Source organism: Grampus griseus (assembly GCF_964374135.1).
Source record: "Grampus griseus genome assembly, chromosome: 18".
NCBI classification, from domain to species: domain Eukaryota; kingdom Metazoa; phylum Chordata; class Mammalia; order Artiodactyla; family Delphinidae; genus Grampus; species Grampus griseus.
The window spans coordinates 61,109,824-61,137,182 of NC_139012.1; the positions used below are offsets into that span (position 1 = coordinate 61,109,824).

Below are 27,359 nucleotides of genomic sequence, written 5' to 3' on the forward strand. Positions count from 1 at the left end.
CCACCACCCCCGTCCGCCCTCCTCGGGCCCCGCCCCCGGGGGAAAGCGAACGGTCTTGGGCTTCGTCCGGGAGCTGCGAGGCTGCACGGCTGGTGCTGCAGTATCCTGCGCCACCGCCACTTAGCCGTGCTCCGAGCCCGGCCGAGGAAGCTGCAGTCGCAGCCAGGAGCCCGCAGCCCGCAGCCCGCGTCTCGAGCCCACCGCCGCCCTCCGAGGGCGCCCCAGACCGCGCCATGGTGAAGGTGACGTTCAACTCGGCTCTGGCCCAGAAGGAGGCCAAGAAGGGCGAGCCCAAGAGCAGCGAGGAGGCGCTCATCATCCCCCACAACGCGGTCGCCGTGGACTGCAAGGTCCGAGGGCCAGGGGGTCGGAGGAGTGGGCGCTGGGCCCGCGGGAGAGCTGCGAGGGGCCGGTGCTGTTCTGCGCCCGAAGCGGCGCGGGGCGCGGGACAGAGTCCCCGAGAGGGCCGAGCTCTCCTTTTTCTCGGGCCGCTCCCCTTGCTTGTCCGGCTCAGCTTCTTTGTAAGAAAGTGCGTGTGCGGAAAGCGGCGCCTGACGCGGGATAGGGAGCTTGGGAGGCCTGCGGGGAGGAGGATTGGAGAACGGTGCCGAGTGCACGGTCGTTGGTGCAGTCCGGGAATGTGCCCGGGGCCAGGACTGGGTTCGGTCGATCTGGAGACCGGCGGTGGCACGCAAAACAACAAAAACAACAGCGGAGTTTGGCACTTCCTCCCAGTATAATGTGCCTAAAATGGCTGACATCATTACAAGCCTACACCTCTGTAGCTTCCTACTTTCGTTTCTAGGCTGAACAGTCCTTGCACTAAGTCCGGCTACTGTAAAAGCCTGTTAATTTTAAAAGCATTTTCTTCTTTACCTCCTCTTTTTCCACGGCCCTTCGGTATTGGCAGGTGAACTTCACCGTGGGGTCTGGGGAGGGAGAGGGGGGCGAGGGAGCGGGCGAGAGGAGAAAGCAAGGTGACGGTCTGCTCAGAGTAGGTTCTGGCTGTTAATTTTATTATTAAAACGGTTATTCCCGGTAAAGATCGCTAATTACTATGTGGATGTCTGTGTAAAACCGACAATTGACTTTTAAATGATATCAGTATCTTTACGAGAGTCCCTTACACTAAGTGAAACTAAACGTAACAAACTTGTCTTACGTCCCTTGTAAAATTGTCCTTTATTTTACAAAATCCCCCTTTTAGCCCTAAGCAAAAAATCAGGAGAGGAGGGACCATGATTGTGCTAAGTTTTAGTGGTTTACAATAATTCTCATTTAAGGTATGATTATAATTGTCTCAGAAGTTGAATAAAAAGGAAAGACTCACAGCCTTTCTAGGAGATCTTCTTTAGGCTGCAAAATTTTAATCCTGTAGAAATCAATTGTAGAAGTTATTTATGTTGCGTAATTTTTAATTTTTTCGTTAGCATTTTTCAAGACCTATTATAAGTAGGGTAAACTTAGTTCTAACTTTAAAAAAACTAATAATTTGTGCAAGTATGAGTAATAATCGTTTTTTATATGATCTAATGGAAATTACTACTACTGGAAAACTCACTGTAAAAAATGTTTGAAAATACAACGTTAATCTGGATGTGCCTGTACTTATTTTTTGGAAATGTTCTAGTTAAAAACAAACGTCAGGGGTTGACTTTTAAATTACTGTCTTGCCTTGAAATAGGAAGTGGACTGATTCCCTAAAAGGAATTAGAGTTTTGGTATTGGTATTGTTTTCCTGAATCCGTTGTAAACCGTCTTGATCTTAAGAGAAAATGTTTGGAATCCACAGAGGATAATTCCAGCAGCAAATTATTATCTTAGCTCTATGTTTATCTAACATTCATTGTACCTAAAATAAGTTGATAGTCAAGTACTCAGTCATAACAGACTGAAATACGTAGATAGAGATTAGATAGATTTTAATCCTATTATTTGTCTTTTTAAAAATCCTATGAACAAATATAACTCCTCCTATTAAAAAAGAGAGAGGGAGAAAGGATTGGATGATGTCACTTCAGATGGCTTTTCCCTGTTCCTCTAGTGAAAGAGATGTGAAACTCTGGACAAAAATCAGAAATAATTTGCTGGGCAGCTTTAAATCTGACTTTTGGCATTTACTGTCATTTCTGAAATGGTGACCCTGTTTTCAGATTCTCAGAATTTCTCACAATTTCACCGTATTCAAATATTATGGTCATAGCAGCAGGAAAAAAAGTAACCATTCATAGCTCTGTGCTATGTTTTCTGTTTCTGTTTTCTCAGATCCCCATAGCCAAAGAAAAATACTGGAACAAAGCTGTGAGGGCCAATCTTCCTTTGTAACCACATAGCAGTCATGGATGAATTGGCAGATACAAAATGACATTCTTTTTCTAGCTATAAGCTCAAAGACTTCTTAAGTGAGTGACAAAATACTGCTCTACATTAAAACTAGAATCCTTATAATCAGTCACTTAACAGTAAATGAAAACCTTACTTAATAACAGACATTTGTGGAAGATCTCTTAGAGCTGGGTCAGTGATTCCTTAATGTTCTCTGGCTCCTTGGGGTGACTGTGCTGGGGAACTACTGAGTTTGACTCCCTGGATTCTGCACAGAATCAGCCTTCCTGTGTTTGCCTGGGGCATTCCCTTGCCTGGTTGGTGGAGAGGATCCAGTTTAGCTAGTTAATGGGCCAGAACCCCTGAACAAGAATTTTGAGTATCTTTAACTCTCCTAGACCACGATATCCCGAAAACCATTGTTTCTCAAAATGTACGCTTAAGGGTCACCTGATACCATCTGGGATTCTGGTTTAAAAATGCAGATTCTTCAGACCTTATGCCGGAAGAATTCTTACCACTCCAGTCAGCTGGCTTATGTAACACGCATTCCAGTACTTTTACACTGCTCCTGTCCTTTGCTATTTCTTTATCTCTTTTCTCACTGCTGGATGAGGACCCTCTGGAAACAGCTCCATTGTCCCATTTTTCAGTCTTGTCTTTTCAGTAGCTATTAATCCCAACAGCCATGTCTATTGATTATATTACCTCAACTAACTTGCTATTTATTATTCTTGCCCTACATTTTCCCCTAAGTTTTGTGTAATAGAGGTGAATTTGAAATTATATGCATGTTTTATGTTAGAGGCAGCAATTCATTCATGAATGTTTGTGTTTCTACTTTGAACTTTGGAAAATTGTTATATATATGTAAATATCAAAGAAAATACTTAACGTCCTGAGTTGGAAGTCCCAGTTTTGTCATTACACAACTACTTGATCTTGGGCTTAAGTTTTTAGATTTCTTTATGTGTAAGATGACAGGGTAGGAGCAGATGGTCTGTAAAGGACTCTTCCAGTTTTAAAATTCTATGAAAATGCTAGAATTACATAATTATATTTGGCAGGAATCAAATTGTTTTAACTGTGAAAAAAAATAACTACCTCCTCACCCTAATCAGACTGTTCCCTTTGTTCCTCCCCATGTTCAGCATGTTACATTCCTTCCTTATATTAAATAGCCATGGGTCACAGAGAAAGGAGATAGAGGTATTATGTAATACGCTCAATTTTCATTTTGGGTTACCTCACTGTAGAACAGTAGTTGTCAATAACAACTTCTGTTGTCATGCCTAATTAGAAAATGCCTTTCCTGATCTCAGGCGTCGAAGAAGCTCAAGTTTCCTTCATAGGTATCCGTGCAAGTTGTTTTGCTGATAAATAGTGTTGCCTCTTCTCTGCTGTGCATCGTAGTTGTAGTTGCAGACCTCCTTAAAAGGAAAAGTAAAATGCTCGTGGAGCGGAAAAGATGGGGCAGGATGGAAGCATAAGTGAAGGACTGCTAACCCAGTAAGTTCTGAGTTACCCGTCACAAAATGGCTACTTGGATCCTAATTCTTTACACTTTCTGGCATTTCTGTTTGCATAAACGGGACTGGTAATTTTGCCTTTTGGTGGTGTTGGTGTTCATTGTATTTTCTGGTTTTGGGGAGGTAGAGGGGAGAAGGAACATAAATATGATGACATTTACTGAAATGTTTTGATGTTTACAGAAGGGATGGGGAGCTTGGTTCCCTTTAACAAAAGTGCATATGATTACCTAGTTGTGTAACTTAGGTGTCTGTAAACAACATTGGCCAGCAAACACTTTACAGTCACTGCATTTTAGTTCTTCATGAGGATATTGATGTCTGAAGTGAAGGATTAGTTCTGGGAGACAAATTAATTGCCCCTGTGCCTACCAAGTGACTTGACAGGACCTCCTATGTACACACGCCTCACGGGCTGCTGCAGCTGCAGAGGGTGGACAAAATTGCATGTCGTGCAGTTGGAGGTTACCTGCTTGGGGTCTTCCCAGTGTCATCTTAAACTTATTTTCTCCAGACTAGATAGAAGCAAGTATATTATCCTTGGCAAAATCATAAACCTGTAAGACGTTATGGAATATCAGCTCTGCCATATAAGAGGTTTAAGTGAATGGAAGTATTATTTTAATCAGAAATATCTCTTGAAACACATGGTACAGGCCTATTTAAATTGATTTAGAATTTAACTTTAGAAGTTTTCATTCTGTATTGCTAAGGCTTGATGTAAGGTGGGACATTTTATTTATTTGTTCTCATACCATAACTTAAATATCTGGAGTGTCTACTTGAAAGTCATTTTCTTTTTTCCAAAAGGAAAATACTTTCTGAATTCATGGTATAACTAAAACTTCTTGGACTCCTTTGTATGTCATAGTGTCAGTAGAGGAAGAGCCAGAAAAATTTGTGTCTTTTCAAAATGACATCAGTGAATGCATCCTCTTAAACTTTTCGGTAAACTTGTCATTTTTTATTAGAGCTTAGACTAAAGGAGTTAAGGACTTTACCATCAAAGGACTTTTCAGGCCATAACTGCTGCCTGTTAAAATAAAGGATTTGACAGCACGTGGTGGTTTTTGTCAAAATGCTGTAGAAAGTAGCAACACTGGAGCTATGTTTTCAAGAAGCTTATGTGTAGAGTTATTTCCTTGGCTCTCATTTTCTTGCACAGAGCTTAACAATGAAAGTTTTATAGGGTAGGCAACTGAAAGTTGAAAATTAGAAATTTTATTGTAGATATGACACTAAGAACATCATTAAAAAATCATTTAATTGTGATTATCCCTTTTAATCAGTATTTATGATACGTGTACTTAATAGCTTTAAAGAAATCTACAGTATAATCCTCTATTTTATGTGTTACCAACAGTTGAACAAAATTGTTTTTAAACAATTGAAGTTTTTTTTGAGCTCTTTAATTGATTAGAGGAAAAGAAAGTATGAAGTATTTTTATAATTCTGCCATTTGGGGGAAAAGCAAGTAAGAATAACATAGACTTTTTATTCTTATGCAGAAGACTTTCAATCTTGAGTTTCAGAAATGAAAATATTACTATTTTTATGATAGAGGGATGTTCTAATTTTTCATTTAATATTTATCTTTTAATCTTGATAAGTTTCTAGCAGTAATTATATGACTTAAAGCTAAAATATATTTGTCAGAAGAGAAATTAATGTTGAAGTTAAATTTGCACAGTTTATAAATCCTAAACATTTTCAAGTTAAACATGTAGAGAGTTTATTTGGGAAATTGACACTAAGTATGACGTTAGGTATTTAATACTTTAAGATTTTGAAATATTTGCATAAACCTTTTTTGGCATAGTTGAATTTCATACTTTAAAAAATGAGAAGTTTTAATGGAGTTCTGTATATTTGAATGTTTTAACTTTTAATGCCAAAATTACTTTTCAAGACTTAAATGTTTTGCATAACGAGTTAAGAATAAAGCGTAAATCTTAGATTGTTTTCTCTGCTTTAAATATGATTATGATGTTTAAAATTATTTAATATAAAAACCAAAAAGGTAAGTTGCATTGTTAAGTAAATCACTTACTGCAATGTCCAGAAGAAGAATCCTCTTTATGCTGGGAAAAATGACTTTAAGAGTTGGTCCACCGAGGTCTGCAATTTTTATTTATTTTTTAAATTTTTATTTGTTTATTTAAAATTTTGTTTATTTATTTATTTATTTTTGGCCAAGCCGCATGGCCTGCAGTATCTCAGTTCCCCAAGCAGGGCCTGAACCTGGGCCACCACGGCAGTGAAAGCCCAGAATCCTAACCACAAGGCCACCAGCGAATTCCCTAGGTCTGCAGTTCTTAAAATTCATTTTGTCAGCCAGTCTCTCCAGTATTTCTTTTCTACTATATATACCATGTCAGTTTTTAAATTTTTTTATTTTATAGTTTTCTCCTCAATCTATTTTACCTTGCTTTCATATTAGTGCTAGGAAAAAATTTCCCAATCCCATCTAGGGCAGTGCTAGGCATGTTAAGCAGAGACGGCAAACTCTACTCCTGGGCCCAAGCAAATGATATAGTGAAGCTAGGCTTTTTTTTTCCTCCCATATTAAACAACTTAGAATATTCTTCATTTTCATCGAAAAAAGAAAAAAGGATCCAGTGTTGCTTGATCCTCCAGTTTTTAAAGGCAAGCTACAATCAGGGTTTTTATTTAAAACTTGACTTTTCAGTATTAACAACTAATTCATACCAGAATTTCAGGCGGAAACACTGAAGACTGACATAGGCCACCATTTTACAGTCTCCTTTACAGTGGAGAGCAGGGCTGGCAAATTATGGCCCAGGTGTCCAAATTGTGGCCTGCTGCCTGTTTTTGTATAACCCATGATCTAAGAATGATTTTTTATATTTTTAAATGGTTGGGGGGAAATAATCAATTTCTCTTGTTTGGCCTAGTTCCCTCACTCCAAAAAGGGGTATAGTTCAGGAAACCACACTGTCTACTTATTGAGAAGTCAGACTATGCAGTTTGTGCTTTAGGATTTAGATCCTATCTCTACGACTTACTGTGTTAGTTTGGATAAATTATTCCAACTCTCTGATTCTCCATCAGCTAACTGGGAAATACGATAATATGTAAAAAATTGATCACAATGCCTGGAACAGAGTAAGACTGAATAGATATCTGCTGCTATTATTACTACTACATCTTTTTTTTTTTTTTAACAATTCAAACTTTTATTTGGCACTACTACATCTTAAAGATTTCTAGAAGTAGACTTCAAGATAGAAGTAGAAAATTAATGAAGCATAGCATTTATTCATTTTGTATTGTTTTTTATAAACTAATACCTCAAACTTAACACTATTTTCACATAGTGTTAGATCCTACTGGCAAAAGTTAATATTGTTACCTGGATCTGATAACTTGGGCAAGTCTGGAAACCTCCCAAGCCTCAGTTTCCTCATTTGTAAAATAGTATAGTGGTACCAACCTTATAGTGTTCTTGTGATGGAATTAACTGTCCCTAGTTCATAGAAACTCAATTAAATGTTAGTGCTTTTCCCCATCCCCATCTTTTAAAAGTCCCGCTTTTCCCTCCCCATCATGCTTGTTTTGGAATATTACTTCTTGTGTTACTATTACCACTTATCCCTACCTCACATGTCAGTTACATAACAAGATTGTTGATAAATAACACCCTGTTTCCCCAAGGTATTCTGGTGAGGAGCTGTTCCTGCAACTTAAAAATCCTTAGCATTCAGTAGCTATGTCCATTTTTGTATAAAAGTATATTTCTCATTATGTAATAGATGTTGATAGAATTTTATAAATCTAATTTTGGATTTAATCAAAGTATTAATTTAGCTTTAAAATGCAAATACTAGTCCTGCCCTATCTCTGAGGAACCCACTTTTTTTTTTTGGAACCCACTTCTTAAATTAGTGGTTCTCAAACCTTTTGGCCTCCGGACCTCTTTGTACTCTTAAAAAATTGTTGAGGACCCCAAGAGCTTGTTTTTGTTTTTGTTTTTGTTTTTGTTTTGCGGTACACGGGCCTCTCACTGCTGTGGCCTCTCCTGTTGCGGAGCACAGGCTCCGGACGTGCAGGCTCAGCGGCTATGGCTCACGGGCCCAGCCACTCCGCGGCATGTGGGATCCTCCCGGTTCGTGCCCCCTGCATTGGCAGGCGGACTCTCAACCACTGCGCCACCAGGGAAGCCCCTGTCTTATTTTTATTATGAAAATAGTTTTGACATTGTGGATCCCCTGAAAGGGTGTTCTGGAGCACATTTGGAGAACTTCTACTCTAAGTACTTGCTGTTTCATGGTTTTTGTTTTCATTTGTGTTTTTTGCAATTTTAGATATTACCTACTGGCTTCCTAATATGGAAAGTGAATATTTAGCCTTTTCTATATATTTACGTGGTATATACATAATCTGTTCTCCTAGTATAGTTATAGTAATGTCTGGTTAAATTGATAGTCCATGGTTTTATTATAATTGACATGAAACTTACACAGAGTAAGTAGTAATGCAGTATAACTACTAGTTAATGTAGTTATACTGCATTACATTGGAGTAAGTAGTATAACTTATTCTACTTCCTTTCTTGTACAAAACCATTTTTATTTCCCCTGAATTCGATAACTGACTTCTTGGGTCAAGGGGGAGGATTGCTTAATTTTCTATGTATTGCTAATTCATCCTCATACTCTCTGACAGCAGTATAATTGCCTTTTGTATCTACAAACTTATCAGATAACTTACCGAGTTCCATATTTTTCTTGGCGATATTTCATTTGTCATTTTTCAGTCTTTTCCACCTAGACTAGTTGTATTCTAGGTATGTTTCTACACCGATGTCCTGAGAGTAATTATTATCCTGGAATTGTTCTGCCTTTGCCTCCATCCTAAGTTGGATCTTACGTTTTATAAATCCAAGAAAAAGCATCTGAGTGCAATTATTTTTTTAGACTTTACTTGTCTGAGAGTCTTTACTCTGTCTTCACATTTAATTGATAATTTATCTGGGCATAAAATTCTAGGTTAGCAATAATTTTCTTTCAGCATTTTGATGGCATTGCTCCGTTATCGTCTAGTCTGATGCCATTCTGATTCCTGGTTCTTTGAATATGACCAGTTTTGTTTTGTTTTTCCTCTAGAAGCTTGAGATTTTTTTCCTTATGCTTTCAGCTTTCATAATTGTTATTGACATACTTTGTTTTCTGTCATATCCATTTTCTGGCTTAAGGTTTATTTATTTATCCCTTTACTATCACTCTGTTGAGCTTTCAGGAGGAAGTAAAGATAACCATTTAACTGGAAATCAATAATAGAACTTTCAACTCAGCTGTCTTTATAGCTTTAAGATTTATTAGAATATTTTCTTTAACATTAAAAATGGGCTTAATGATAATAATAGATAATAATGGAAACTATGTGCATTTTTATTAACACCAGTTTAAGGTCAGACAGGATGACCTAAAAAGAGGCATCTTCTTGTCTCCCTTTTTAATGTTCCAAAATTGTCTTCTTCATGAGTAATATTAGAGGCAACTCACTCACTACCAACTTCATGGTTTTTGCCTTGTGGCTTTATTCCTCTAAGTTAGGTTCATTTTTGTAACAATATCTTGCCTTTTTCATTGATTTTGAAATACTTATATGCTAGTGTGCCTGAGTTATTTTTCTTTATTGTTTTTCCTTCATGTGCATATGATTTTAATACTTTCTGTTACTGTCCTTTGTAATTTGATGAATAATAGAGAAAAATTCTATTAATTTTGTCAACATGTTAATAATACGAACACTACTGTTGTAATGGTTAACACATACACATAGTGCTTACTAGGAGTGTGGCTCAATTTAAGTAAACCTATTACGATAGGAAAAATCTGTAGAAACTCAGGCTAGGCTATGTTTCTGGTTGGATATGAGTGTTATCCAGTTGTAACATGGTATCACGTCACTTATTACCAGAGTTAATTTGCCTAACCTATTATTTAGGTAGGTCATTGACCTAATAGCTCCATGATTTTCCTTCCCTAAGGTGTGCACATGGAGTCAGATGATATTCAGGCCTTATTTGGTGATACCGCACAAATAATTTTATTTAACTTCTCTGGGCCTCATTATATTTATCTGTAAAATGATGTATTGGACTAAATAAGCTTTCATGGCTCTTTCATACAGGAGCTTTTCTTACTGAGAAGTACACTGATCACATATTCAGAGGCACCTACTACTGCATGGCCAGACTATATACTAGGGATTTAAAATTCACTAAACACCTCAACCTTCAGGAGGCCACTGGTGTAACTCAGAGAGACCAACCATGTAAACCAAATTAATCACAGCCTACTTAAACATCTGTGTCTGTTTTCACAAGAAAACAACCCCCTGGATCCAAGGGTGAGGAGAGTGGTAGAATAAGGGAGCAAGATGAAATGACTATTCAGTGTTTATTGTACATGCATTTGGTGCTAGGCATAGGTTCAAAGCACTTTTTACATGTTCACTCTAGAGAGACAAATACCTCTGATCTCAAGAACTGGAATTATGTTTTCTAATAGTCATTTTATATAACTTTCAAATTTTTAAACTTGGATGGGAGATGTAACTTTCCACATTTGAATTACTTTATGTTTTTAGAAGAATATACTTGGAATTTTCTCTGCAAAAGTTTTGCATTTTACATGGAATGACTCATTTGAATACAAATGTATAGTTATCTCGTTGAATGACATTAAAATCCAAGATTTATACAAAAATGAGTCCAGAACAGGTTTACTTTTTTCCCCCTCTAATCTTGACACATAATTTTATGATGAATTATAGAGTAGAGCCTTCCTATCATACTTAAAATTTTTAGGAAGACAGTTGATATTCTTATTAGGAACAATATGAACTCATGATTCAGCCAGTGGCAGAAGAAATCTATCTTGACCAATTTATCAATCCCTAGTAAAGGTTGTTATTAACAGTAAATATCATTTGTATATAATGCTGTTGTTTAATCTCACCAATATGAATTGGAAAACCTGATGAAATTTCAAAAGTATTATCATTAGTACACTTCTCTTCAGTGTAGATTGAATAAACACTATATTTAAATGATGGTCATCTTTTAAAATATTAATAAGTAGGAAAAAGAATAGAAGACTCTTAAGGTATTCCTATATTAATATTCTGCTATGTACCAGATACTCTGCTTGTCCCTAATGATGTAAAAAGTGATTAAATTACAATCCAGCACTAAAAGCATTTACAGCCTAATTTTTTTTTATAGTTCTGGCCTATTTTTTTTTTAAACCTAGGCATGTGCTAATTTTATATAATGCCAATAATTTGGTTCAGATTTCATATTTCTCACAGTAGTTGAACTGTTATGCAATGGCTTTAAAATTTTAATTTTTTTATTCCTGTTTTGCTGCTTATGTGTCGTAGGATTTGTTAACAAAAAAGGACATTAATGAGAAATTGGTTTTGTAGACATTGTAATTTTATTTATTTTAATTTTTAAAAATATTTATTTATTTTATTTACTTATGTTTTGGCTGCGTTGGGTCTTGGTTGTGGCATGCGGGATCTTTCGTTGTGGTGCGCAGGCTGCAGAGCGCGCAGGCTCTATAGTTGTGGCGTGGGCTTAGTTGCCCCCTGGCATGTGGGATCTTAGTTCCCTGACCAGGGATCGTCGAACTGGCGTCCCCTGCATTGCAAAACAGATTCTTAACCATTAGACCACCAGGGAAGTCCTGACATTGTAATTTTAGATTAGTTTCTCTTTTAAAAAATCTCTCCCTATTCCAAGTGTAAAATAATGCAGTAACATTAATATCCATATAATGCCAATCACTTGGAAAGCTGCTCCCTTTTTGCATTTCAGACATAAGATTTCTCATGTGAACTTTCTCACCCTAGTTGAGATAGTATCAATCTTACCTGAAAAGTCAAATGAGAAAATAAAATTCAGATTACTGATTTAAATGAGCAAGAGAAAATGCAAACAAATGTTTGGTGTCTTTATAGATTTTTAGCTTCTTAGCCATAGATTTTTGTGTTTTACATATAGCAGAATATATTTGGTAATGAATTACTGCTATTAATGGTGAACAGGTTGCTGGATCATATCATGTCTTTTTGTTGCTTTTTTCCATGCTGGGAAAAGAAAACTAATGTAGAAGCCAGCTGAATAGAACATGTACCAGTGGCAAATGGATGGCACTGGTATCCTACATGATGGTAATCAGTTGGAACGATTGCCTGTGTAAGTTCTGTGGTTCAAAGAGTATAGTTAGGAAAACATTTTGGAAATTTTTTTAAGTAGATCTTAAATGATGACCAAGGTTTTTATTTTTGAATTCTTATTGGAATAGGAAGTCATTTTCTTTTCCTCTCCAGTAATGCCTTTTTTAATTGGCCTTTTCAGTATTTTGCTGTAGATTGCTTTTTTGTTTGTTTGTTTTTTAAAGGGTGAACATATTTTAAGAGTTTATTTGTAAGCAATTTTAATTAATTTAATTTAATGAGTATATACATATTTTTAATCATGAGTATATTTTAACAAAACAAGTTAAATTTATTTCTGTGCATCAATAAAGTATTATGAAAGGAAAAAAGAAGGAATATTAAAAAATGAAAGGTGTAGATTACTTTTTATTGGCTTTACTCCAAGAAGATACCTGTTTCAGCTTACCTTTCCCAGCTAAGTCAGATGGTGGTGGGGATAATACTAATAGCTATCACTTAGCACTTACTATTTACTCTGTGCCAAGCAGTGATCTATATACTTCAGTTGTATTTCCTCATTTAGTCCCCACACTAACCCTATGAGATTAGTGCTATTATTAATCCATTAATGATGAGGTGATTGAGACAGAGAAGTTAAAATACCACTTGTCTGTCTGTTTCCCATCCTCCAAAATTTTGAGATTTCTTGTCTGCTATCAATCTTTTCATCCTTATCTTTCTTAAAAGTTTATATCTTTTTCATCTTCTTCAGTATCATTTAATGGGCTTTTAGGAAAAAACACTCTCCTTGCTCCTCATAAGTTGGGAAAGGAGAGGAATTCGAATATACTGGAGTATTAGTTACATACTGAAATTCTCAGCCTTTCTAGCTTTATACTGTTCTGTTAATTTTGACAAATACGTGCACTTGTGTAATCACTGTAGTCAAGATGCAGAATATTTTCCTCACCCCAAAATGTTCTTTAATATCACTTGGTAGTCAATCCTGAGTGTCACACCTGTCCCAGTTTTCTGTTCCTGTAGTTTAACCTTTAGCCAGAACCTCATACAGATGGTATTATACCATGAGTAGTTTCTGTCATTCTCATTGTTTCTGTCTGTCCGGAGAACTGGGTGTTGTCTGGACCATCTTTTATTCCCGTAGCTCTTGGACTGTGGTTTTTCTGAGCTTGTCCAATCCCAGCTTCTCTCTGTCACCATTTTTGGTTTGCTTATGCCATTCATGCTTGGATTTGTTCTTTGCAAAAGAATACCTGTTCTGTCACTTAAAGGATTCAGCTGCTTTATTCACCATATTAATCCAGTTTCTAGAACCCAGAACTCAAAACCCTTTTATATGGAGAAGTAGTTTAAAATTAGGTTCTCAGAAGGAAGCATACCCAGTCATAGCTGGAAATGAAAATCAAGGTTCAAAACCAAGCAACACTGTAGAAAAGTACTTGGTATGTTTGGTCTTCACTAGGAAGAAAAATGATGGGGGAGGAGTTGAGAAAACTAGAACATTGATGAGAAATCTGTGAAAATTTGAATTATTATATATATATTTAACGTTGGCAGCTAATTCTGTATTTTGTAAAACAGTGTACAGGCCAAACAACACATCCATGGGCAGCTGGCCTGTGCAACCCCTATTTATTGATATTACTGAATGTGTTTTTAAAAGTACATATTTGTAAATAAATATATTTCTGAAGGTTCAGTAGCTTATGCTACTCTGAGTTGAATAAATTGTATTGGTTCTTTTCTGTATTTCTGTTTTTAAATATAAAGTGTTTTATGCCATCTCTTTTTTTCTTTTTTGTAATACGATTTTTAACCCTAAGAGATACTTTCCTCTTTAGTATTCTGGTTCCTAAAGTGGTGTTGTTGCATTTGCTCTAATAATGCAAAATAGTATGTCTGGGAGCTCTGAAAAAGTGTCTCTTCATTCATTCTACAAAGAAGGCTTACATAGAGATGCCAGAGGATGTGAAGTGTGAGTTGTTAGTATGGGCACAGAATAAAAATTATATGAAAACCCTTGCATTTTGTCTGAGTTAAGTTTATAATTGAAGCACATTTACTGAAGCCTCTTAGGGAACTGATTGAGGTGACCTAATTCTTAACTAATTGAAGTACCAGAACAGAATTTACTCTTCATTTTGCTTAAGATATAATTGGTTAAGTAATTTTATTATCATATGGTAAGATTTATTCAAACCAGAAATTAGTACAGTGCAAGAGTGAGAATGCTTTTGAAGCCGCTTCTTTCTGTCCCTACTGTTGAGGGGTGATTATAGGCCAGTGTGTGCCTCAGCGTGTTCATTTATAAACTGGGGTAAAAACTTGAGGTTTTAGGAAGATTAATGAGGTGATAATTGTACAGCACCTGTGGGAGTTCTTTTACCTTACCAGCATCATTTAAGGTGCACCAGTTTTATTGCAGTACAAGGGGAGGAAATGTCTATGACTTGTTTTAAATTAGGCCAAGTAAAGTTTTATGTCCCAGTGAAGTTGCTCTTGTTCAGGAGTGGTTTTCCTTTTTCTTATGATTTTTATGATTTTTGTTGTTAATTATGAAATAATCCAAGCATATAAAAACAAAGAATTTATAGTACCATTTATATGTTTTTTAAGTCTTCAATATATGGTGTTTTTTTAAAAATTTTTTTGCATTAGCATTATGTTTCTGAGATTAATCTCAAAATCAATAGTGCTAGTTGGTTTCATTTAGACTTTAATTATATGAACCCATAATACTTTATTCTTTACTTGTGGACATTAGGTTATTTCCAATTTTTTTCCTTAATGACCATTCTGCAGTAATCATTATTGAGCCTCTTTTTGTGTACAAAAGTGTTTATCTAGGGTTATGTTATTAGGAATGGAATTACCGGGTCATAAGATATATGTATCTTTAATTGTATTAGGTACTGCCAAATTGTTATTCAAAACATTTGTACCAGCTCCTGTCTACTGTGCAAAAGTCCTCAATTCCCATTGTTCCACACTTTCTCCAGCACTTGGTGTTGTTAGACTTTCTTTTATTGCCTGGTATATAGGAACTCAGTTGGTATTTTTTTCTCTCATTCCCCATATTAAAATAAAATTTACATGCAGTAAAATGCACCTATTTTATGTGTACAGTTTGATTGAATTTATGGTCATTGTATAAAGTCATGTATCCACCACCATAATCAAGATATGGAACATTTCCGCCACCCTGAAATATTTCCTCATACTTCTTCCATCTTCCTTTCACCGTGACAGCCACTAAGCTGTTTTTTGTCATTATAGTTTTTCCTTTTCGTAGGTAGTCTTCTGCGTTGGAGTTTTTTTTTTCACTATAGTGTTTTTGAGATTCAGTATGAATATACCACACTTTATCCATTCATCAGTTAGTGGATAGTTGTGTTGTTTCTGGTTTGGGGCTATTATGAATAATGATGCTAGGACTATTTATGTGTAAATCTTTGACTCAGTTGATTTTTAATTACTGATCTTCAGCAATTTTGCTGAACTCTTAATTAGTTTGAATAATGTGACTTACTCAGATTTTCTACATAGACAGTTATATCATTTGACATAATCACAGCTTTGTATTCTTTTTTCTAATCTTTTAATCAGTTCATGTTCTATCATTTGTGTACTACCTAGGATCTCTAGTACAATGTTGAATGAAAACAAAGAATCAGTTTTAGTGGGCATTCTCATATTCCTGACTTGAAAGGGTATGGTTTAATTCTGAAGTTTCACCATTACATATGAGGTTTGCTGTAGATTTTTGATTATTAGCCTTTTTCATGTTAAAGAATTTCACCTCTTCTGGTTTGCAAAGAGATTTTATTATGAATGGGAGTTACAATTTATCAGATGCATTTTCTACATATTTTGAGATGGTCATGTGGGGTTTTTCTTAAATCTTAACATGTGGCCTTTTTCTCTAAGTATACTCTTTCAAGTTTTAAAATTTAATCATTTAAAATGCATTTTTAAATCACTTAGGTTAACAACATTTCTATCTTGAATATACTTTAATCCCTTCTCTGTGACTCAGACTGTAACAAGGAACGTCATTTATTTGTCATGCATACTATTAATTTTGACTGTAAATTGCTTAAGATTTCAACCATGTCTTAGTCACGTTTGAATTTCCCACAGGATCTAGCACAGTACATTGCAAATAACAGGCCCTTAATGTTGAACTGGGCTGCGTGCTTAGGGCTACTATTCTTTGCTAAAAAGCCACAGTCTCCTGTGCGTCATAAATTCTTATGTTGCCCCCACCTTTCATTGTCACGCTGGCTGCTGATGTGTAACTTTGGGGTCATTAAAAAAATAAATAACCAAGCTTTTAAAAACTTTTTCTACATTCTACTCCCTCATCAAATATTAGTTGAGTGCCAGCTAAGTGCCACGGTTGGCTTGGTGCTACCATACTAACCTTATAGAAATTTAGAGGAAAAAAGAGATTAGACAGACTTTGAAGACCTGTTATACCTCTTTTATGAAATAGATGATTGTGGTGCATGGACTTTGGGTCTGTAATTTGGAGATTCAGACCCTTATTTCCTGATTCTTAAGCCATGGTTTCACATGGTTGAGGTGCTGAACAAATGACCTGTGAGTACATGAGGTATTTTATAAGTTAGATTCTCTTGAGAAATTTAAAATTTTTGTTTTATTGTCATAGTCCTGAGATGTGATTTTTGAATGAACATGAGAATTCAGACTCCATAGCCTGTTACACAAAGTCCCTCTGTGACCTGCCCCAGTAACCTCTCCATTCTCACCCCTGTACCCTTCACCACCATACTGGGCACTCCAGCCGTACCACGTGTGACCCGTGGAATGTCATACATTCTGGCCCCATGATTTTATTCATTCTTTGCCCTACACATAATGCCCTTTCACTCTGTCTTCTGCATGGGTAATAAGTATTCGTCCTTCATTCTTCTCCAGTATTTTCTCCCCTGGGAAGTCTTCTCCCAATCAGCCCTTCTTCTGTGCTTTCTACATTCTCCTGTTAGAGCCTATGGCATATTCATGTTTTTTGTATATCTGTTTTCCAGGCTGATCTGAGCGATCTCTTTCTTGGCAGAGGCTACATGCCCAGTCCTAGCACAGCTCTTGGCACATAGTAGACGTTTATAATTTATTCTTGAAAATATTGTTTGTTGACCTGCTAAAAATGGTAGAGCAAAAGGCCTGGACACTGTTAATCAGTTTAACCTTCGGGGCTGCATATTCTTTTACGAGTGTCTGCCCATATGCTCTTTGGCTATCCCTTTAAGTGCGGCTAGTGAAGAGAGCCTGCCAAACAGGGGCGTGTTGTACACACATTTGACTGTCTCAGCAGCTGATACCAAATGTTTAGAAATGACTATTTCCATTTGTCATTCTCGTCTCCCCACCCTGCCTCCACCCTAAAATTAATTACGCTAGGAACTGTTTCTCATCTCAGACAAGGGCTCAAGCAAAACACTACATGTACTTTATCATTCAGGTTTCATAATACCTTATGACTCCTGTGGAATTCTTGTAACTTTCTGTTCACAGATGGGTATCTTGTATGGCTTGATAAATTCCTCTAGGTTTATTCTCAGTACACACTACTTCCTTGCTGTACTTGTTGTCTTGAGTATACATACCATACACTGACAGGTATGCCTAGCAAAGTGTGATGCTCTCACAGTGTTTGAGCCAATGCTTAGATTGAATGGCATTTTTTCTACAGTGTTAAATTCTGTGTTTCAACGTCAACCAACCCAAGCGCCTTAAATTGTTTTTGGTTGGCTGAGACATCTGGGCTTGGGCTTTACCCCTGTAGTATCAAGTTAAAATTCCTTATCTTAGAATTGAAAACATAACCTTAGCTTTCATTCTTTCCTCACTGAATTCTTGCTTCAACCGTATCCAGCATTGTTCATACAGGTTTTCTTCCTAACTTTTAAGTTATATCCTATTTATCTATGGAGGTGTAGGTCAAGTCTACTTTCTCCCTTAATCCATCCCATATTGAGTTTTCCAAGCAAAGGATAGAGTTATATACTTGAAGGGCTCTACACACATACTACTTACTAAATCATCTTTTATTATGTTGGTTTCAAGTCAACTGGAGCCTTTCTTTTGCTGCCTGTACTATTTCTTGAGCCACTGGTTATATAATACCAGCAGCTAATCTCATTTGTTTGTCAGCTCTTTGCACATGAACATGGGCACAAATAAGAAATTAGCTATAACTCTGAAGCGACAGTAGAGGGCCTGAGTTAGAAGGGCAAGGAGTGTATCTGACTGAATATCCTGACCCTAGATGATGTTCCAGTGCTAAATTACTTCCTTGAGGGGGGTCAAAATCAGAAGTCTAAAATTGTGTGCTAGTTGTATTGTCTCTTGACTTAATAAGTTTTTCTTACTAAATCTTTCCTCAGTTTTCTACTGATATCTTAAAAATGAAGAACTTTGGGCTTCCCTGGTGGCGCAGTGGTTGAGAGTCCGCCTGCCGATGCAGGGGACACGGGTTCGTGCCCCGGTCTGGGAAGATCCCACATGCCGCGGAGCGGCTGGGCCCGTGAGCCATGGCCGCTGAGCCTGCGCATCCGGAGCCTGTGCTCTGCAACGGGAGAGGCCACAACAGTGAGAGGCCCGTGTACCGCAAAAAAAAAAAAAAAAAAAAAAAAAAAAAAATGAAGAACTTCGTTAAACTGGGATTCTTTAGGGTAGAGCAGTGGAATTACAGGATTATTTTAAATACATTTGTCCTACTTTTTTGAGATTCTAATTGTTTAAAGAATCTGTTTAATATTATTTGGTTTGTCCCCAGTTTTCGTGTAAATTTTTATTATGTTTGGTTAGGAATGGCTTTGTACCTAGTATGAAATACTAATTACCTGCAGCAGGCTAACACATAATTTTATAAATAATCTCATATACCCCAACATTGTAATACACAAGACTCAGCACCAGAATTTTGCACGACAAAGTTGTATTGTAGCCTCTTCTGAATTTTTAAATATTAGAAGATATTTTAATCACTAAAAGTTAGGCACAGAAAATAGAAATTGTGGAGTATGTAATTTATTGCTCTAGAGATATGGGTGGCAGGTGGGGTATTGAAAGTTAGAAGAAAGAACTCTCTCAAAAGACTGGTGTCCCAGCTCAGGAGGCATTAGGCTGGGTCCTGGTACCACCACTTAATCATTCCTGGGTAGATTTTGATTAGAGACCTGACTCCTTTGGTCTTTATATCTTTGTTTATAAAATGATAATTATTAAGGTTTCTTTCAAGCTTGACATTTCTGTGATTCTGACTGCAGATAAGATATTGATCATCAGTCTTTTTCATATTTTAGGACCCAGATGAAGTGGTACCAGTTGGCCAAAGAAGAGCCTGGTGTTGGTGCATGTGCTTTGGACTAGCATTTATGCTTGCAGGTGTCATTCTAGGAGGAGCATACCTGTACAAATACTTTGCACTTCAAGTAAGTGGGAAAATGCTAGGGACATTTTTTCCTTTCCTTCACGTGTATTAGAAAATTGACCCAAACCTGTTCTAAGCCTGTGCTTTTTTGTCTGTGGCCTTTAGTAAGAGTGGTGGTCCTATTTTACAGTTATGTTAAAAAATCTCCTGAGCATAAGTTTGCTGAACCTATTAGACAGTCACTAAAAGCAGAATAACATTGTTTTGCTGACTAAAGGGTATAGATTGCTGGATGATTTTTAAAAATTGACTAACCCTCAATTTTCCTACCATAATTAATAGCTAAGTTATAGTATTTTCAATTGCCAGTTGAATAGATACACCAGCCTCAAATGTCATATTGATAAACTATAATTTGATAGACATTTTGGGCTTCCCCACAATAGCCTTTTGCTCCTGGGCCCAGAGTATAGTGGTTCCACTTCTCTCTGCCTCTTCCCCAGTCATTGGTTTCTCTTAAGAATGTGATTTCAGCAATAATGATGAAGTAATTTAGGATAAAAGTTGTTTATAATTTATTACAGAATAGTAATCCCAGTGGATTAAGACATTGTTTTCTTCTGATTACAATGATTATGATTTATGATCTCTGTTTTGTGATATATTTCTCTGACAGTAATTCAGTATGTGTACTTCTTTTAACATACCAGAGTTTGGAGAAACTGTTGACAAATAGATTTTATTTAGAAAGTGAAATATTCTACATAGGATGTGTAAATTTTGTGCTCATTTTCTATATTTTTTGAGATAATGGCATGTTGATAGATATTAGTGAAATACTAGTCATCTTTCTAATGCAGTTTTTTACAAGAAATGTATTTTTATATAAAAGAAATCATTTGCGATTCCACTGTCCAGAGATATTTGTTGACCTAACATTTTGTTATATGCTCCTAATCTTTATTGTATACGCATACTTTTTAAAAAAAAATCTTTATAATGATTTGCTATAATCTGAAATTTTCCACTTAATTGTGATATATTTTAAGGCAAAATCAGAACTACTTGTATGCCTGTGGAAATTTCAGAAAAACTATCCCTTTTGGCTAATGAGAGAAAAATCATGTAATCAGTGAATCACATCAAAAAGTTTTAGAAGTATGTTCTTTCAGAAAAACATTACTGGTTTCTGAATATATTCTTTTATAAAAATAAGGCTTACAGGTAGAAATAGGCCTGTGTGTTTCTTCAGATTTACTTGTCACCAGATGGATAATTGCTTTTATATTCTGTTTTTGTCGAACACAAAAAGTAAAGGAGAAATCAGCTGCTTTTCTCCTTCTGAAACCGGTTTTTTACAGTACTTTAAAACCTGATCTTAAAGAATGTGTTAACGCTGTAATTAAACTGTCTGACTTGTCATCTAAAAGTAAGAGTTTGCAAGCAAAATGCTATGTAGGTAAAGGTGGCAGCTTAAGTAATACTTACATTTAAAAACCTGTCTTCCACTGAATTGCTGAAATAGTGTTTAAACTCTCTGTAGCCAGATGATGTCTACTACTGTGGAATAAAGTACATCAAAGATGATGTCATCTTAAATGAGCCTTCTGCAGATGCCCCAGCTGCTCGCTACCAGACCATTGAGGAAAATATTAAGATCTTTGAGGAAGATGAGGTTGAATTCATCAGCGTGCCTATCCCAGAGTTTGCAGACAGTGATCCTGCCAACATTGTCCATGATTTTAACAAGGTGAGCCAGGTGCCCTGAACTGTAAAAGAATGCAAGTTCCTTAATTGATGCTTTTGTAGTTTCATTTTCAGTATTTGCTAATTTATTCTATTTATGGTTTACTTTTTACTTTTTAAAAAAATGGCCTTGGGTTTCTTCTGCCCTTCAAGATAAACTCCAACATTTGATGGGCTTTCTGTCTGAAGCAGACCCTCAGTGAACCTACCTTTCTTCCCCTTGCCTTGTCTGTCTTAATACACACCCTATGCTGTTCTTCCTTTGCTGCTAAATTGCTTTTAGAAATCTAAATGTTTACATGGTTTAGTTTAACTCATTTTAATCCTCAGAACCATCCTATGAGATGGTCTTTCTCAATCAGGTTTCTCATCTGAACTGTAAGAACACAAAATCATTTAATTGACTTAGTTCTCTATGGATGGTAGTAACTAGTTAGTACTATTCTAGATGCATAGGAGAGAAGTTAATTTTTATATACAATAGATGGATGCCTTGGAGGGCATTAGGGTTTATAAGTGAGGGGACTGGGGACTAAGTCTCTTAATCAGGTGATAGTTTGAGTTAATTTTAATAGTTTGTTGTTATCTGATAAGAACTGTATTTACTAGTAGCAAAATTTCCTCTCCCATTACTATTTCCATTCCTACCCCACCAAATACTTGATTTGTGGAAATGCAAGTGATTTACACATTCTAATAGTACAAGTTATTCTTAAAAATCCAGTTGCTGCCTGTCTGTATATTGGTAATATTTGTACATTAATCTAATGAAAATATATCTTTTTCTTCCCAGAAATTCACAGCCTATTTAGATCTTAAACTGGATAAATGCTATGTGATTCCTCTGAACACTTCCATTGTTATGCCACCCAGGAACCTATTGGAGTTACTTATTAACATAAAGGTATAAAACTTTCAAATACTTCTTATTATTGATGCTGTTACAGCATCTTGGAATTCCTTGTTGAGAAATTAGCCCTATAGGAGCCCATCTTACTGACAGTATGGCTAATAAGCATTTTACAACGAAGAAGTAAGACTTGTGGTTTCAGGTTTTTTCCTTGTCTCTTTTCTTTTAATACTTTATATTTTGAAATTAAAATGTAATTTCTAAAATTATATTTAAGTTTTCCTAAAGGGCCAGAGAATAAATCGTAGGCTTTTAAAAAATAAGATCTGTGTTGCAACTAATCAATTTTGATGCCATAGACAATATGTAAACAAATGGGCACAACTATATTCCAATAAAACTTTATTTATAGAAACAGATGGTGGGTAGTAGTTTGCCAATCTCTATTCTGTACTATAATCTCTAAGAATTTTGTCTGCTTTCCTTGTCTGTTCAATGTATGTTTTGAGATATCTGTGTAATATATTCTTTTCCAAATGTAGGCTGGGACATATTTGCCTCAGTCATATCTGATTCATGAACACATGGTCATCACTGATCGCATTGAAAACATTGATCACCTGGGTTTCTATATTTATCGACTGTGCCATGACAAGGAAACTTACAAACTGCAACGCAGAGAAACCATTAAAGGTAATACTTTCTAATGTTAAAATGTTGGCAAAAAAGTTTGTTTTACTTCATTGTGTTAAATTAGATTTAGATGTAAGCTAGTCATCGTTACCAATACACCTGCCGTGAGTGAGAAAATAAAACTATATTGTACATTGTATAGTATTTCTAGATTTCTGAAGAGTCATCTTAATTCTAAATCTACTCTTTTCAGATAGAATAGGTGAATGTGAAATGTCATTCCCTTGAGGTGCTCTTACCTCACTTTGCATATGGCCACCCAGTCCACCTTTCCATCCTACCCCTTCGGTTGAGCTGTACTGTGCAAGGGTTCTGCTTATCCGGAGGGTCTCTGAAGTAGCTCTTCATTTGTATGCTCAGGGATCTAGGTTCTAAGCAGAGTTTGCCTTTTGGATCACATTGAAGATAACCACAGTCAGGTTAGTTCGAAAGGAATTTGGCTGAAGAATTAGGAGCATTGACACAACTAATGTAGCTTTGCCAAATCACTTCACCTTTGTTTTCTCACGTGATGACACTATCTCCCCATTTTTTTTCAAGATCATTGTAAAAATAAAATGAAAGTACACGTGACAGAGCTTTAGAAAGTAAGGAGTGCCATGCAGATACACTATGGTGTGATTTCTTTGAAATTGTGGCACCTAGTTAAAGTGCATTCCTGGCTTTCTGTTAGCACTTTTGATAATACTGTTCTCCCACATTGGGCTGGTGAGTCACCTGAAGCCTGCTGCTTGATTTCTTTCATTTTAAAATGATCTTATGGTTCATAGTTTTTTTTAAAGTCATAGTTTTACATATAATACAATTCACCCTTTTTAGTGTGTAGTTCTGAGTTTCAGCAAATCACCGCCACAGTCAAGACATAGAACATTTCCACTACCTTCAGGGTCATAAATTTATATGTATGGCATTATTATTGTTACTAGCGTCTGTTAAGATACTTAGTTTAGAAAAGAGAGGGAAATTATTTTCTGCAGTGTTAAATCTACTTCTGCAGTGTTAAAAAAAAATCAAACTATAGAAGTTAATGGAATATAGAGTAAAATATTTTTTATGTCTAAATAATAACTGTGAAAATTAACATGAATATTTATTACTGAAGAATCAGAAATTTAAAAAATTTTCCCTTCCAAACAGGTATTCAGAAACGCGAAGTCAGCAATTGTGCTATGATTCGGCATTTTGAAAACAAATTTGCTGTGGAAACTTTAATTTGTTCTTGAACAGTCAAGAAAAACATTATGGAGAAAAATTTAACACCACAGCATAACCCCACCCTTTGTATTTTGTGCAGTGATTATTTTTTAAAATCTTCTTTCATGTAAGTAGAACACAGGGCTTCACTGTTTTTCATCTCATTAACTCAATTAAAACCATTATCTTTAAAAAAAAAAATCTTTTTTTCTTTCCAGGTGTGGTGTCTTTTATCTTGAATTAGTAGTTGTATGAAGTCATAGGTAATAGTACACTTCACCGTAGATCTTAGGAATAGTTTAAATTTCATTAATTCATTTATCCAGATTTTTATGTTTTAATTATGCATTTTCAAGAGGAGGGGTTATCTAATAATCATATATATGCATACGTAAAAATGGACCACAGTGACTTATTTGTAGTTGTTGCCCTGCAACTTAGTTTGTTAGAGCATTTGAGCACACATTTTAATTTTCCTCTAATTAAAATGTGTAGTATTTTCAGTGTCATATTTAACTATTTAGAGTATGATTTCCACCTTGATGTTTTAATATCCTAGGTATCTGGTATAATAATATTTTAGAAAATGTTTGGAATTTAAGAAATAACTTGTATTACTAATTTGTATAATCTATACCTGTGCAATGGAATATAAATATCACAAAGTTGTTTGACTAAAGGACTGTGTGTTGTTTTTCCCATCTAATAAAACCAAAGAGTAATTTGGTTCTTCATATCTTGAGATAATCCATGTTAAAGAAGAAACTATTTCTTAAAAATCCAGTTCTCTGTATACAGTGGGTAAAGTCAAAGTTTTTTTAAAAAATAAAAAACTTTTAAAGTAACTACATTCTTCATGGATGCTATTAAAGTAACATCTAAGACTCAACCTTGAAAGATGCTGTTTAAACATTGTAGAATAATGCTTTTGTATTTAATGGAAGGGCTGTCATTAAACCTGAACTTTCCAAGGAACATAAAGTGCTTTCTTGAGAATGTCTTCTCACAAATGGAGCATTTTGAGTTATAGTGGTGATTCTTATATTTCTAAGGTAGTTTGCTATCTGAAATAATTTAGAATCCACCCCTATTTAAAATACCTAAGAGTAATTTCACTGTAAATTCCTGAGACAAATTCCAATTCTGAATTTAAGAAGTCAGAATTTTTAAAGCATCACAAACCCATAAAGGATTTAGTCTAGGAACCAGTTCTGGTCTAACAAGAATATTATTTGATTCCTGGCTCTTGGTTTCTTTACAGTAATACTGTAAAAGCTTCAGGCTGGCTAGTCAGGTATTCAGAGATTGAGGATTTGTTTTAGAAGAGAATTTATTCTAATAAAATGAGAATTGCTTTTCCTTACCTTCAGGGCTCTGAAATTTCATAGTTTTTATGGGCTATGAACATTTAGGAGCACATTATTAATTCATTCAGCAGATACTTAACTGAGCATCCTTTATATGCCTGGGACATGGCATGAAGCACTGAAGGTATACCTGTGAAGAAGAAAGACAACTGCTGCCTTAGTGGAAACTCACAGTCTAGTGAAAGGGACTGATGAATAACCAACTAATTACAATACAGTTGTGATTGGTACTGTAATGGGGAAGAACGGGTCCAGGAGCTTTGGGAGCCTTTATGAGGGACAGTGAGATTTTTGGAATGTGAAGTACATGGGACCAGGTAATAGAGGACCTTTTATGCCATCTTGAGGACTTCCTTCAATAGATCATGGGCTGCTGTTGAAGGTTTATATTTTGGAAGGTTGTATTTTAGTTTCTGTTTTCCTACGGATAATAGTAATGCTCTATTCGTTAGGACAGATGAACTGCTGTAACAATCCTAACATCTTAGTGACTTCAAACAGTAGGATTTTGTCTGTTTTCATCATTACTTCAATGTGGCAAGAAGTCTCCCAGGGACTCACACTTGCTCATCTTGTAACAATGCCAGCTTTGAATCCTCAAACTTGCCCTGGAAGGGGAGGAGCTAGAGTGCTAAATCCTGCAGGGGTTTATAGGCAGGCCTGAAAGGCACACATCGCTTTTCCCCATTTCCATTGGCCAGAAGCTTCTCAGCCATATGACCCCAGGCCATATGGGAGATGGGGAAATGTAGTCATTGGGTGTGTCCAGGAGGAGAACCAAAATAATCTGCTGAACACAAAACATTGTCTTTACCACAAATGGACAATTTGAATGAAATGAATGAATGAAAAAAACTCACGAGAAAATAAAGATCATCCATAATTCCATCACCCAGAAATAATCATAATAAGAAATTGAGTGTGTTTTTAAAACTGTATTATCTTACTACAATAGCAGCACACTCTTGACAGATTTGGAAAATATATAGAAACACAGGGAAAATAGAAATTATTCCACCTACCGAGAGCTCACTGGATTTTTCGTTTTTGTTGTTATTTTGGTCTATGCACTTGACTTCTGTGTCTTTACTGTTTTACAGTCTTTTCCTCCACTTAATATAAGCACTTTACAGATCGTTGAAAATTCTACATTTTAAAGGCTGCATTATATTTATCGTGGATATGCTGTAATTTTCTAATAAGTTCTCTCTTGTTGGACGTTTCAGTAATGTATGACATTTTTGCCATTAAAAATGCTGAGATGTATCCCTTATATAGAGTCAGTTGAATAGGGGTGCCCCTCTCACCCAAGCTTGGTCAGTCAGATGGCGCCCAGGAGTTTTGGAACTCCAACTGAGATTCTGGGTTATACCCTTTGAACTCATGTGCCATGCCTGAGACTGCAGTCTTGGTGTGGGCATGGGCTTGGGAAGATCAGAAGGCAAAGGAAGTGAGTGAGAAGATGACATCATCAGGCAGGCACAGAGGACTGCCTGGTTTCCCGGTGGCCTAGGCGAGACTCAGCTGTACATGCGTCCCTGCCCTTGAGTTCTGTGCGGCACTCCACCTTGTGTATGTGCATATTTACCTAAGATTGCTCTAATCCAGCTCCTTTCCAGGAACATTGTATCCCTATTGCATGGTTGAAAGAAGAGCACACAAGTCAGAAGATTAAAATCTTTGCAAGTTGTTAGGACTGTGATCGTGATCATTCATCGGTGACACAGCAGTAAGACTCTGGCTTAAAAGGTGGAAGAAAATGAAACAATAAATGTGAGAGTGCTTTGTACAGGTCTGTACAGTTGTTGGCAGTTATGCTTTTTGTGAACCCTGATCTTATTTTTTAGTGCATATTTTTTAAATTTCTGCTTTTCCTGTATCCATTTTAGATTCTCAACACACGTTAATAAGTGGGATGCAAAAACAAAACAAAACACAGTGTTCTAAATGGTATTTATCTCAAGTAGTGCAAGTGGGGTGTAGAATATAAAAAAACTTAAAGGCAGTTGAATAATGCTGTTAACGAAAAGGAAATGGATTAT

At 36.1% G+C, this 27,359-nt stretch overlaps 1 protein-coding gene across 1 annotated transcript; it reads left to right on the forward strand.

Moving 5' to 3' along the window:
- Positions 1 to 47: 47 nt before the first annotated feature.
- Positions 48 to 24,672, forward strand: ITM2B (integral membrane protein 2B). The gene is made up of 6 exons (XM_082675385.1): positions 48 to 350; positions 19,400 to 19,528; positions 21,011 to 21,217; positions 22,007 to 22,117; positions 22,606 to 22,756; positions 23,894 to 24,672. The coding sequence occupies exons 1-6, from the start codon at positions 234 to 236 to the stop codon at positions 23,977 to 23,979; spliced, it is 801 nt and encodes a 266-aa protein (XP_082531511.1). The 5' UTR covers positions 48 to 233; the 3' UTR covers positions 23,980 to 24,672.
- The last annotated feature ends 2,687 nt before the right edge of the window (positions 24,673 to 27,359 follow it).